This window comes from Dipodomys merriami, unplaced genomic scaffold, assembly GCF_024711535.1.
Source record: "Dipodomys merriami isolate MVZ:Mamm:240054 unplaced genomic scaffold, mDipMer1.0.p SCAF_33, whole genome shotgun sequence".
In the NCBI taxonomy this organism is placed as follows: domain Eukaryota; kingdom Metazoa; phylum Chordata; class Mammalia; order Rodentia; family Heteromyidae; genus Dipodomys; species Dipodomys merriami.
Window position 1 is genome coordinate 2130946 of NW_027204826.1, and position 14847 is coordinate 2145792.

The 14847-nt window shown below is 43.0% G+C and overlaps 1 protein-coding gene across 2 annotated transcripts in view; it reads right to left on the minus strand.

Moving 5' to 3' along the window:
• The window catches only part of Scaper (S-phase cyclin A associated protein in the ER), a 213885-nt gene that overhangs the window by 157588 nt on the left and 41450 nt on the right, over window positions 1-14847 (minus strand). For both annotated transcript variants that reach the window (XM_070042817.1, XM_070042816.1), the window contains exons 14-20: window positions 14549-14660; window positions 9722-9862; window positions 6594-6749; window positions 5049-5191; window positions 3274-3355; window positions 1870-2022; window positions 351-458 (exon numbers count right to left, since the gene is read on the minus strand). In XM_070042817.1, coding sequence (XP_069898918.1) covers window positions 351-458; window positions 1870-2022; window positions 3274-3355; window positions 5049-5191; window positions 6594-6749; window positions 9722-9862; window positions 14549-14660 — 895 coding nt within the window. The remainder of the gene's footprint in view (window positions 1-350; window positions 459-1869; window positions 2023-3273; window positions 3356-5048; window positions 5192-6593; window positions 6750-9721; window positions 9863-14548; window positions 14661-14847) is intronic.

The following is a 14847-nucleotide window of genomic DNA, read 5'->3' on the forward strand; positions in this document are numbered from 1 at the left end:
CTGTGGCTCAAGAGGTAGAGAGCCAGCCTAAAGCATAAAAGCTAAGGAACAGCATCCAAGTTCCTAGTACTGGCACGCACGCGCACACACATGCGCACACGCGCGCGCGCGCACACACACACACACACACACACACACACACACCTATGTAAATGATAACGTAAAAGTGTTGTTTCTATGTTATTTGTATGTATACTGAAATTTTGACACATTTATATACTATACTGCAGTAGTTGCAAGGCACTGAGTCTAGTTTAAATACACTAAAATAAATGCAGACCAAGGCTCCTGTTCCGGAGCTCATTCTGGGCACTTGTATCCCCCCTGCAAGTGAAGGGAGTCAGGCTCACCACTTCCTCGTCGGACAGCTCTCGCCCCTGGATGCTGCTGTTCTCCCTCACCACTTGCTGATGCTTCTTCCCTTTAATGTGGCTGAAGAGATATACCTCAGAAGAGATCTACAAGCATGAACCCAGCAATGAGTCAGTATCACACCATAGCTACTCTTTTAACAGTAAACATGCAAGCCTGCATGCACACTATATGCAAGTTAAGATCACTTTAGCTTGCCCGGTGTTGATGGCTCACACCTGTAACCCTAACTACTCAGGAGACTGAGATCTGAGGGTCACAGTTCAAAGCCAGCCTGGGCTTTGAGCCCAAGAGACTCTATCTCCAATTAGCCACCAAAAAGCCAGAAGTAGAGCGGTGGCTCAAGTGGTAGAACACCAGCCTTGAGCAAATAAACTCAGGGACACTGCCCAGGCCCTGAGTTCAAGCCTCAGAACCACCACCAAAAATAGAAATAAAAATTAAAATCTCTCTAGCCTGCCCTTACTAACTTTAAAATATTTTCCTAAAGACAAAATTCTGAAAATTCTCTGTAAGACATATGATTTTTTAAAAAAATGTGCTATGAGCCAAGCACAATGGTTCACACGTATAACCTCAGCTAGAGATTACAAAGTGTGAGGAGACAAAGATCAAGAGGATGGCAATTCTAGGTAAGACTGGGCAAAAGGACAAATAAGAGCCCATCTCAACAGGAAGTGGAACAGGGCATTTCATACCTACAGTTCCAGCTACACAGGAGAAATAGCTTGGAGGATCATAGCTGGCCCAGGCAAATCATGAAAAGTAACTAAAAGCAAAAGTAACTAAAGCAAAAAAGAAGCAGGGCTATGGCCAAGGTGGGAGAGAACCTGCCAAACATCAAGAGGCCCTGAGTTCAAACCTCAGTAACGTCAAGATAAAAGAGGAATCATAGTCTGTACCACACATCATGGCAAACCTAACAGTGAACCGCTTCCTCCATTCCCACAAAATGTCCAAGGTTTAAGACTCAGCACTGAAAAAACCCTGATGTTTTTGGTTCCCACATCCCTAAATACTAATTCTGGCTATTTCTGAGAAGATAAACACCCATTTTAGTAACAACTACATGCTTAGGCATTTGCACTGCTACTCCTGGAGTACCATGCACTGCAGTACTGATACTCCTGATACTGGGCACTACAGAACTGCCGTTCCCATAGTCCTGTGCACCACAGTACTTCTACTACAGTACTGTGTACTACTTCTCCTATAGTACTAGAGAACTGCTAATCCTGTACACTTTATTCCACAGGACTGTTAGTACTATTGTACCATGTACTGCCTCCCTGTATAGTACTATATATTGCAATACTGTTATTCCTATACACTGCAGTACTGGCATTCTTGTAGGTACTGTGAATGGCAGTACTGCTATTCAGCACCTTGAGATAACTCAGTAGAGTTATCTGCCAGTTCTGTATCTTATCTACCCTAGCATGGGCTTCCTAAACTGCAGTGGCGTGTGGAGTTCCTATGCACTGCCAGGACACCCACCAGCACGTTGCAGAGCGAGCACTGCTTCTTCCTCTCGTACGGGGTCAGTTTGGGGGCGTAGTCAGTGTTTGCGTGCCGCCCGCTGCTCAGCTCGGCTGCCTTCTCCTTCCTCTGTTCAATCTGCTCCATGTGTCTCCGGATGCTTTCGTCATGCTGCAGGGGAGTTGGATGGAAGTTACATGAAGAACCTGGGCAAGCTTGGTTCACTACAAGCTCTCCGATGGGAGGAGAGAGTCTGACTTGGATGGTAGCTCACACACTGAGGTGTACATGAAGTCCTTCCATACCTCCATGAGCATAGCGTCTCCAGAGATGTGCACCATGCAACGCTGACAGGTGTCTTGTGTGCAGTGCCACAGGCACATGAATCTGGGGACCAGCTAATGCTGAACAGGTTATCTGTATGCTGGTCCAGGAGCTTGAACTCAGGGCTTGAGTACTATCCCTTAGCTATTTCGCTCAAGGCTGTGCTCCACCACGTGAGCCCCAGCTCCACTTCTGGCTTTTTGGTGGTTCAGTAGAGATAGGAGCCTCCCAGACTTTTTTGCCTGGCCACGATCCTCAGATCTCGGCCACCTGAGTAACTAGGATGACAATGTGAGCCACCAGCAGACAGGTTTTAAACAGAACTGTCCAGCGCTTCTAGTCAGTCACTCTGCTCTATGGCGAGACAGGCTAGTTCATGTTATTCAAGTTTTGCCCACCACTCACTTTTAAGAACTATTTTCTAGCACCTGCTTAGGGCTTTGACCCACAGCAAAGCTGGAGCTTGGCCTCACAGCAGGTGATCCCATCATGACACATGCCTCGCTACAACATGTCTGGCTGTCCCTCACCTCTGGGGCTCTCCCAGGGAAGGCTACTAAAAAGCTAGTTCAAGCAGGGGGCCAGTGGCTCATGCCCATGGTCTTAGCTACTCAGAAGGCTGAGACCTAAGGATCTCAGTTCAAAGCCAGCCTGGAAAGGAAAGTCTGTAAGATTGTTATCTCTAATGAACCAGCTAAAAGCTGCAAGTGGAGTTTTGACTCAAGTGGTAAGAGTACCACAACAGCTAAAGGGAGAGCACCAAGAAGATGAATTTAAGCCTGAGTACCGACTCACAAAAACACAAAAAAACTATGGCAATCAGAGACCTTAAGTCATTAATGAATTGCTAAGTAAAAAACAGAAAACTTCTTAGAAACTTCTGAAGACTTTTTTCTACAATGATTCTTTCTACTTTCTACTATATCTGCTTTCTACTATATAGAGCTAGGTCTGAAGCAGTCACCCAACCCAGCTCTGTAAGAGTTGTTGTCTAAAGACTGATAACGTAAGCCAGTTCACATCTCTGTATATATGAATTTGGACCCCACGCCACCCTGTAAGCTCAGAACTGTGACTGAGGCTGCACCACCCGCACACCTTGTGCTGGATCTTCTTCTGCAGCTCTTCCATCGCCTCTTGCTGAGCAGCTGTGAGTGCTGCTAGCCGCTCCTCTCTGTCCCTGTGTCAAAAGAGCAAATCCATAAATGACTGCAAGGAGTAATAGCTCTCAGGATGCTATAAAAGTACACCAAGGGTCAGGGATGGAGGCTCATGCCTGTACTTGGGAAGTGAAAGTCAGGAGGACGACAATTCCAGCCACCAGGATGAAATGTTAGTGGAACTCCATTTCAACATATAAGTCAGGCGTGGTGGTACATGACTCTGGTTGCAACTGAGGAGCTCAGCCTGAAGCAAGCCCCAGGCAAAAACATAAGACCTTATCAGAAAAATAATAAAGGGTGCAGGGAAGGCTGAGGACTTTGCTCAAGCAGTAGAGTGGCTGCCTCACAAGCTGGTGGACCTGACATCACAACCTGGTATAACCAAAATATATACATATATACACATAGCAGCTTATGTATTTGAAAGGGTATTATTTTTTAATTATTTGTCTTTTTTAAACTGTGGATCAAAGCCAGGATGCTGCATTTGCTAGGCACGCACTTTGCACTGAGCCACATCCCAGCTCTGATGGGCTATTATTTAAAATATTCTTTTTACCTCCAGATTGATTGTTAAGCATTTGGGAAGTAATAGAAGGTGACTGCTTCTCTGTCACCGGGTGGCTCGCATTGTCATTCTATTTACTCAGGTGGCTGAGATCTGAGGATCACAGTCAGATAGAAAAGTCTGGGAGACTCCTATCTCTAATGAACCATCAAAAAGCCAGAAGTGCAGCTGTGGCTAAAGTAGTGGAGCACCAGCCTTGAGCTTATTCCCTATGAACATGAAATTCTGAACCCAAGCAAGGCCTTAAGTATAAGCTTTGGGTCTGTTATTTGAATGTAGCATGTTGCAGATTTATCTTTGCTACCTTGAAAAACTTTTTTTTTTTTTAAACGGTGTTAGGGCTTGAACTCTGGGCCTGGGCTCTTCAGCTCAAGGCTAGCACTCTACCACTTTGAGCCACAGCGCCACTTCCCATTTTCTGGTGGTTCACTAGAGACACTTCCCTGCCTGGGCTGGCTTTGAACCACAATCCTCAGATCTCAGCCTCGCAGGTAGCTAGGATGACAGGCCTGAGCCACCAGCATCTGGCTGAAAAACCCTCTTAAAAGCGGGAGAAGGGCTGGGAAGTTGGCTCAGTGGTAGAGCGCTTGCCTTGCATGCATGAGGCCCTGGGTTCGATTCCTCAGCACCACATAAGCAGAAAGAAAAAAAAAGCCAGAAGTGGTGCTATGGCTCAAGTGGTAGAGCGCTAGCCTTGAGCCGAAGAGCTGAGGGACAGCGCCCAGGCCCAGAGTTCAGGCACCACAACCGACAAAAAATAAAAAGATTAAAAAAAAAATTTTTAAAGCATGAGACAAGGCATAAACTCACAAAGAACAGGAGAAGAAATGATCAAATCATAAAACCAATAATCACTATTACAGAAGCTAAAAAGTGAACATGGGGAGGCAGAAACTCAGCTTTCAGGGAGAAACCACCAAGCCAGGTAATTACATGAACAGATTCCACAAAAGCTCAGGAACTGGAGAGACTCCTGGGGAAGGAAGAGATGTAGGCCAAGGAAGAAGGCCACAGATTGGTACTGTGGCTCTTCTGTGTGATCTGAGAGTGCCAAGTGCGACTGCTCCTTGGGACGGAGATGGAGATGATGGAGATGATGGAGATGATGGAGACAAGGACAAAGACAGGCAGCACACGTGTACCTAGCTCGTTCCCGGGCTGCATCTTCTCGGGCCTTCTCCTTCTCCTGGCGTTGCTGCTCGATCCGGGCTTCTTGTTCCTTCCTCTTCATCAGCAGCTCCTCCACGCGGGCTTGCCGTTCTGCCTCCAGAGCTCTCTTGCGTTCCTAATGTGCAAGGTATTTTTCAGGAGGTTAGAACTGTGTGCAAATAAACCTAACTGAAGGTGGCGTGATGTACAAACCCTAGCCATGTAAGTCCCTGCCTCACCTACAGGGACACCAATCTCAGAACTTCAACAGAAATCAAAGGCTTTTCATAGGTCATTTACCAGTGTTGCATCATCATTATGAGCAAACTGTGTCCTGTGCAAATTTCTGCCTACAGAGGAACTCACTACTTCCTTAAGCTTACCAGCAATGATGCATTGTTTCAACTGTTCCCCATGTCCCTGATCCCTCCTTCTTCACCACTAATGCAGCAGATAACAGGTGCTCAAGGGAATCCCACTTACACAATGTCCCTTTGCCTTGAAAGAGCCACTGGTGGTTAAGAGATCCTAAGTAACTAATTTTTGCTAAGCGTTCAACAGAGTATCTAGGCATAGGAAGGGCTCTGTAATGGACAGCAATTTAAAAAAAGGCTGCCTTTGTCAACCAAAGCCCAAAGATCTTTGCTGTTCTTCCCTTCCTCCTCAGCCCTCCCAGAATACACAAAGAACTTAAAAATAAAATTAAACAGCAACAATAACTTAAACAGAACCAATAACTTAGTAAGTGATCAAGTGAATTGGATAGTTCTCATCAGGAAGAAATAACAATGGCCATAAACACACAGAGAAATGTTCAACATCCTTAGTCATAAAGGAAATGCACATCAAAACCCCACTAAGATTTGACCTCACCAATCAGAATGACAGCCATAAAGAAAACACACAACAACAAACGTGGGGCTGGGAAGGTGGCTCAGAGGTGGAATGCTTGCCTTGCATGCATGAGGCCCTGGGTTGGATTCCTCAGCACCACATAAGCAAAAAGAAAAAAGCCAGAAGTGGCTCTGTGGCTCAAGTGGTAGAGCACTAGCCTTGAGCTGAAGAGTTGAGGGACAGAGCCCAGGCCCAAAGTTCAAGCCCCATGACAAACAAACAAACAAACAAAAAATGCTGGTGAGGACCTGAGGCCAAAGGTACCTTGTTACACTACTGGTGGAAATGTAAATTACTATGGAAACCACCTTGGAGGGCTCTCAAAAGACTAAAGATAGCTCTTCCTTATAAATCCACCATACCATGCTTGAGTGTATAGGTGAAGTGGGTGAATCAATACACCAGAAGACACCTACTCACCCAGGTTTACTGCAACACTGTTCACAACATGCAAACAATGGAATCAGCTGAGGTGCCCAATCACAGATGGATGAAGAAAATGTGATACGTTTCCAACAGTGCTACATTAACCCATGTGTTAATATGGAACAAGGACAAGGTAACACTCCTTTATGGATTCTCAACACTGACTCAGCCAAGCAGGTGACAGATGTTCAGTAGGTATTTGCTGAATACAAGCCTACCTGCACGGCTTCATCGCGTGCTTGCTTTTCTTCTTGTCTTCTCTGACGCTCTTCCTGTAACTCATTAAGTCTTTGCTCATATTCCTTCAATTTTGATAAGACATCATGGCGTTTATTCTGGGCTTCAAGGGTATTTATGAAGGCAATTTCGTTTACCTTTAATAAAAAATAATGAAAGCAGAGATAGAATCAAGTTGATTCTAGTATAGGTCACAAAGTTTGTAATTTTACAAGAATCTTTATGTAAACTAGTGGTAAGTCACAGTAAAAACAAAAATAAGAAATAAGCTGGGCACCAGTGGCTCACACCTATAATCCTAGCTACTCAAGAGGCTAGATTTGAGGACTGCATTGGAAGCCAGCCTAGGAAGAAAAGTCTGTGAGACTCTTCTCCAATTAATCACTCAAAAACCAGAAGTGGAGCTATGGCTCAAAGTGGTAGAGCACTAACCTTGAGCGAAAAAGCTCAGGGATAGCACCCAGACTTGAGTTAAAGCTCCACGACCCACCAAAAAAAGAAGAGCTGAACCAGGCACTGATGACTCACACCTGTAATCCTACTCAGGAGACTGAGATCTGAGGATGATGGTTCAAAGCCAGTCCAGGCAGGAATTCTGTGCAACTCATAACTGTGGTTCAGGTGGCAGAGCACTAGCATTGAGCAAAAAAGTTTAGAGACAGCAAGCCCCAGGACCAGTACCAGCACACACGCATGCACACACATATGCATGTGCAAATACAGACACATAAAGAAATGTAACAGTTGGTGGGTTTTTTCCTTCTAAATTCTACCTCAAAATGAACAGTAACCCAGTTTACTTAATGAAACCACAGACTATAGTAAGAACTAATTTACAGAGCTGCCACTGAAAACATTTTTAAGAAGTAATTTAAGATTTTTACAGAAAGCATTTTATAAAGTTGTATTTTTATTTTTAACTATACAAAATACTCTATATTTAATTAGGTAATTCATATTATATAATTCATATTATTCTAGTGAGTTTGGGAACAAAAGTTAAAATAATATTTTTTCTTTTCCATATACTGAATAAGCAACAATTAGGTACAAAGTGCTCAAAAACATACTGTATATCCTTAGCTTCTCACATTGATGGCTTTCATCTGTGGTACTGGGGTTTAAACTCAGGCTCACATTTGGTGGGCAGGTACTATATCCACTCCCGTACACAGTCCTTTTTTTTTCTTGCTTAGTTGTTTTTTAGACCAAGTCTTACTTTGGCCCAGGGCTAGCTTGATATCAAGATCCTCCTCCTAGGATTTCAGACACGTGGGAAACCAGCCAGATTATTATTTGTTGAGATGGGTTGGGGGTTGGGGGATAGTCTCAATAATCTTACGAGGGTGGCCTCAAACTGTAACCCTGCTCATCTCTAATCTCTGCGTCCCAGCTGTGGAGCCTAGCTCCCTATACTGGATCTTAGCAGCCCAATTTTGTGAGACACGAGTTTACAATCTCACTTGGCAGCTACAGGCTGGCGCTCCACCACTTGAGCCACTGGCTCTACTTCTGGCATTCTGCTAGTTTACTGAAGAAAAAATAATCTCACACATGTTCCTGCTTGAGTTGGCTTCAAACCTTGATCCTCAGATCTCAGCCTCCTAGTGGCTGGCAACTAGGATAAGCTACTAGCTAACAGGTAATCCTAGTAGCTAGTATTAGTGTCATAGAATTTTTGAAATACGTAGAGAAAGTAGGAAGAAATTAGAAAAGGGAAGGGGATCTAAGAAACAGTAGTAAGAGGAATTTGATTGAAGTATATTATTTGTATGTGTGAAAATGTCACTGGACGCCATTATTTTATACAATGAATATACGCCAACAAAAATGCTAATAACTAAAAACTAAGACTACAAATATACTCCTAAGAATTTACAAAAGAAAAATAAAAGCATACACCCACACAAAGATTTGTGAATGTGTGCAAACCAAAGCTCAACTTACAAATTAGGGTATTTCCATGAAGTATTCATGTGTATGCTTCCATTTAAAAGTATTCGCGCGTGTGTGTGTGTGTGTGTGTGTGTGTGTGTGTGAGAGAGAGAGAGAGAGAGTGAGAGAGAGAGAGAGAGAGAGAAAGAGAGAGAGAGAGAGAAAGAGAAAGAGAAAGAGAGAGAGAGAGAGAGAGAGAGAGTGTGTTGGTACTAGGACTTGAACTCAGAGCCTGGATCCTGTCCCTAAGGTTTTTTTTTTTTACTTCAAAGCTAGTGCTCTTCCCCCTGAGCCACCAGCTTTTTGGTGACTCAAGATAAACATCTCACCAGGCGTTGGTGGCTCACACCTGTAATCCTAGCTAATCAGGAGGTTGAGATCTGAGGATGGCTGTTCAAAGCCAGCCCGGGCAGGAAAGTCCGTGAGACTCTTATTTCCAATAAACCACTAGAAAACGGGAAGTGGCGCTGTGGCTCAAGTGGTAGCATGCTTGCCTTGAGGTGAAGAGCACAAGGACAGGGCCCAAGTCCAGAGTTCAAGCCCCACAACTGACCAAAAAAAAAAAAGATAAACAACTCATAGACTTTCCTGCCTGAGCAAGCTTTGAACTGAGATTCTCAGATCTCAAACTCCTGAGTAAATAGATGACAAGTGTGAGTCACTAGCCCCCTAAATGGTATCCTTCTTTTCAGGGGAAAGAAAGAAATTACTGACATACACAATAACATGCGTAGAATTCAAATAATTCTGCTGAGTGAAAGAAACCAGTACACTGTATATGATCTCCTTCAGGAGAGTTCTAGAAAATGCAAACATCTAAGGTGACAGAAAGCAGATCAGTACCGCATGGTAAAAGATTTAGAAAAAGAAGTGAATTACAAAGAAGACTTATGTTCATTGTACAGCTGAAAACTCATGCAACTGAACATTCTACAGGTATGCTGCTCATTCTCTGTCCAGTAAACCTCAGAAGAGTGAGAAAATAAATGGTTCTTAAGATTACTGGAAAGATAAAGTAAGATACTGTACCTAATAAATTTTAAATGAGTCAGTAAAATACACAGCTATTCTGCAACAGAACCAACACTTGATAAGCATCACCATCTATTAACACTATAAAATGCTACCAAAAGTCCATGGCAATTAACTGCATGTTAAAGCGCCTGTAACAGACCTTAGCTTCCTCTTCTTGTGCTTTTTTCACAATTGCTTGTAACTGCACTTCCCGTTTGAATTCAGCATGAAGTAATTTCTCTTCCATCATCCTGCGTCGCTGATCTAGTAGTTCTTCTTTCCACTTTCGGACATCCTTCTCCTGTGTATGACAAATGATGCTATCATTAACTTCAAAGCAGAAGTGCACACAGGTAAGAGGCTCAGGACAGACACAGCATAAACCTGAACCCATCTCCAAAGCCTGAGAGATGACAAAAGCCAGAGACTGAATTCCTGGGGTCCATCATCAGCTAGGATAAACCATATACTCAGCTGCACAGTACACAGGCAGCATGTTTAGCTATCATATCTACAAAAGAGGGATAAGAAAAGTAGGATCTGACTCCTAGGGTTATTTTGGACATTGAGTTAACCATGTACAACTCGGTACTGGACTATCTGTGGTTATTACCTTGTGCCATACCACAGACCCACTCAAAACAAACTTATTTGTATTCATTATCTCTATAATAAAATCCACAGTCAAGAAAAATAAGTAATCTCCATATACTTTTTTTTTTTTTTTGCCAGTATTGGGGCTTGAACTCTGGGCCTGGACATTGTCCCGGAACTTCTTTTGCTCACAGCTAGCTCTCTACCATTTGAGCCATAGCACTACTTCCAGCTTATTCTGTGTATGTGGTGCTGAGGAATCGAATCCAGGGCTTCATACATGCTAGGCAAGCACTTTACCACTAAGCCACATTCTCAGACTCCATATACCATAAGACCATGTCACAGGAGAAGTAAGACTTGTTCTGTCTAGGAGCTGGTGCCTCATGCATGTAATCCAAGCTACTCAGGAGGAGGCTGAGAGGTCAGAATCAAGGTTCTGCCAGCTCAGGCAGGAAAAGTCTGTGAAAATCCAGAAGGGGAGTTGTGGTTCAAGGGGTAAAATACCAGCCTAGAGTGAAAAAGTTAGGGAATAGTGCCCAGGTCCTGAGTGCAAGCCTTAGTAATATTAGACACCAAAAAAAAAATGGTTTTGTTTCTAGCAACTAAGATTCAGCACCAATGAGGAGAAATCACAGAAAATCAAAGCAGCTCGACATGAGTATATCCAAACAGTGATACTTTCACATTTGCTGATTACAGAAGTTAAGCAGCTTTCCATAAAAGCATTTAGCCATCTGCACTTATCCTTTGGAATAGTGTTGTTTTTTTTGTTTGGTTTTTAGTGTTTCACCCACTTTCTATCAGGTTACTTGTTCTCTTGTTATTGTTCAAGTTTCTTTAGATCTCAGCCTCCGAGTAAAAGATTACAGGTGTGAGCCGAAGTGCTCAGCAAAGGTCTCTTAATATTATTTTTGTTACAGACTACAAGTTTTAGAGCTTTTTTTTTTTCATTTACTTCAAAGAATTACTTATATCCTTTTTTGATTTGTTTTACCACGCAGCCATTTTAATAGTGTGATTTTTAGTTTTCATATCTTTGCTAATTTTGCTGATTTCTACTTTGATTCCACTGCAGTCTAAAAAGGCACACACTGGCTTTTGCTGGTTAATTGGAGATAAGCGTCTCATGGACTTTCCTGCTCGGGCGTGAACCAGGCTTTGAACCAGAATCCTTAGATCTCAGCCTCCTGAGTAGGATTACAGAAGTAAGCAGCTGGCTTACCCATTATTAGGTTATTTTAATGGTTTCTTATGTGTTTACAATAATGTTTGCCTTTCAGCTTATAAACATGTTTTAATTTTGCCAGGTGCCAGTAGCTCATGCCTGTAATCCTAGCTACTCAAGATGCTGAGATCTGAGGATCATGGTTCAAAGCCAGCTCAGGCAGGAAAGGCCATAAGACTATCTCCAATAACCCACTAGAAAACCGGAAGTGGCACTGTGGCTCAAGCAGTAGAGCACTCACCTTGAACTGAAGAGTGCAGAGACAGTGCCCAAGCCCAGAGTTCAAGCCCCACAATCGACAAAACATAAACAAAAACAACTTACACATTTACCCACCATCATATTTTGTCATCTTGAAGAGTTAATTACTTTTTATATTGCTGATGTACTTACAAATGTTGGTTGTTATGGTGGTTTTTCAGTTGTCTTTGGAATTTTCTACTAGAGTGGCTAGTTGTTTGTGTACCACATCTAAGTGGTCAACCCCTGTGAATTTCATTACTCAACCTAGATGATACTTCTACTTTCATATGCTTGCTCATTGCTCTCTGTGGTCATTGTTATTTTGATTCTATTTTTTTTAATCTATTAACTATGTCTTCTCAGGCAAGCCAGTTGTGACTAATCCTATTTTTGTACAGACAGACAGCTTGCAAGGCACAGGATTCATAGTTGGCATACATTCTTCAACGGCAGAATTTTTTTGTAACCCTTAACAATACTCAGGTGTTTATTTTGTGCAAATTGAAACTACCATTGTCAGGAGACGATTTCCATTCTACTTTTTGGTACACTGTCAGGTTCAACTTGACAAATCAACTTCAAACTAACTTCACACATACTAACGTACATAACCTACAAATAAATATGGTTCCCAAGTGGGCTGGCCGCCAGACCTCTTACCACAGCGGCACAAGGTTGACACGTCTAAACACAGCACAGCATACCATTTGTTCCGATGCAGGATTTCTACATTTTTGTTGTTGTTGTTGGTCATGGGCCTTGAACTCTGGGCCTGGGCGCTGTCCCTTAGCTCTTCACCTCAAGGCCAGCGCTCTACCACTTGAGCCACAACACCACTTCTGGCTTTTTCTGCTTATGTGGTGCTGAGGAACTGAACCTAGGGCCTCATGCATGCAAGGCGAGCACTCTACCACTGAGCCACCTTCCCAGCCCCTCTACATTACTTAACGTTTCTCTTCTTTTATGAACTTTTCCCTTTGCCTTCATAATTTCTTTCGGATTTTGTGAAAATCATTTACTTGTATTCTCTTTAGCTCACTGACCTTCCACAGAACAATTATCCTGAATTTGTGTCAGGAAGCTTGTGGTTCTCCACATGCTTGGGTCCACTAGTGGGAATTTACTTTGTTCCTGTCCTAAATTTAAATAGTTCCTGTATCCTGGCATTGCTGTGTGACATTTATGGAAGCATCCACCTTGTCCAGACATTATGAAACTACCTTTGGTAGTTACCACAGGACAGATGATGGATGCACTGACAGGGAAAAGGGTGGAAGAATGGGTAAAACAGACGGTGTTGCTGCACCAGGGCTAGCAATAGCCTGTGGAAGGCCCACTGCAGGTACTTATGTACCAGCCCCGAGGTATGCAGTAGCACACTGGTGGCTGGGGTTGGTGACATCAGTGACTATACATTTCTCAAGTGCAAAACATGTTAGGTATGTGCAGTGCCTTCAAAGGCGGCTGAGACCCTCAGGATCCACATATAACAGTGAACATACCTGTGCAGGTAGGGGCCAGAACCTCCGGCATGCACAACTCTAATGTTTGGCAGCAGGGACCATTCACATGCTAGACTATTGGGCTGGCAGCATGTGTACACTGTGAGGATGGGATACAGGGTGATTGGTGGCTTATAGTCCTGCAGCTGAGGGGGTGGGCCCAGGCACATGCTTAATAGTAAAAATAAATCAAAGCCAGCCAGTATAGAAAAAAAGTCAAAGTGGAAGCCAGGGTTAATTCAAGAAAGATAAACACAAGAAATATAAAAATCTCAGCCTCATTTGCAGGGAAATTGATGGAGCTAGAAGAAATCATGTTGAGCGAGATAAGCCAAGAGCAAAGAGACTAATGGCACATGGTCTACCTGATAAATGGATGTTAAATCCAAAATGTTAGGTGATACGACAAAACTAACAGGACTTAAGAAACAAAGAACTCCCACTCATCTGGTCGAATCACTACTAAATATCCCCATGCTGCTGATCACATGTATGGTGTATATGTGCACACAGGAGGGGAACCAAGAAGACGACACAGAACTAGAGGGAATCAGGGGAAAACATACGACAGCGGGACCCATCAGCTGCACTGGATATTGACCAAAATGAACTAAGCAACTCAATGGCAGTGATGGGAGGGAGGGAACAAGTGGGAAAGAGGGAACAGCTAATGCTATGCAAAACAAAAGAAATGTAGACATCACCCAATGTGGAAGAAATAGCTGTATCGCAAAGCTCATAGAACCCATAAATGTTATTATAGACCATGACAGACAATTTGCTCCAGCAAAGTTAGAATGTGTTTGTGACTTTAACTGAGCATCACTATCCCACAATACTGTGAAATTTGGGAAATTATATAACCACTTAATCACAATAAAAAATTTGAAAAAAAAAATCTGAGCCTCAAAAACTATCCTAAGGTGGTTCCACACTTTAGAAAAGAGTATTCAAGGAAACTGCCCAATGAAAATGGCAAAAGCAAAGCACATCTTCAAAAATCCATTCTACCAGGCACTAGTGGCTCATACCCGTAATCCTAACCTACTCAGGAGGCTGAGATCTGAGGATCACAGTTCAAAATCAACCTGGCAGGAAAGTCCATGAGATTCTTATCTCTAATTAACCAACAAAAAGCTGGAAGTAGAACAGAAGAGGCAGAGCTCTAGCCTTGAGCAAAAAAGCTCAGGGACAGTGCCCAAGCCCTAAATTCAAGTCCCAGAACAACAACAAAATCCATGCCAACTTGCAAGTTTACGAAAGAAAAAATTCTTTTCCCTTATAAACAATTAACCTGTGGAATTGGACAGAAATACCTCTATTTCCTAGCATATGGCTCTTTTACCTTCTATAAGATCAGAAAGAAAAGGTCTACTTGAAAATGAGTCCATCAGTACTTTCATAGACAGTGGAAGCTCACCCTTTCTAGTAATTTCTGAAGCTTTAATGTTTTCTCTTCACGTAACTTTTCCCGCAGCTGCTGTGCTTTCATGTGCTTTTCTTCATATTTCTTCTTGGATTCTGCAATTGTTCTATTAATACAAACACAGGAACAAGAGACACACAAATGTTTATATCAGGCCAGAAACAGGGCTTTTCAGACTTTCAAATGCCTTCACACACACACACACACACACGCACGCACGCACGCACGCACGCACGCACACGCAAGTGCATGCATGCAAACGCACTCATCACACACAGGACTCCTTTTGCTAT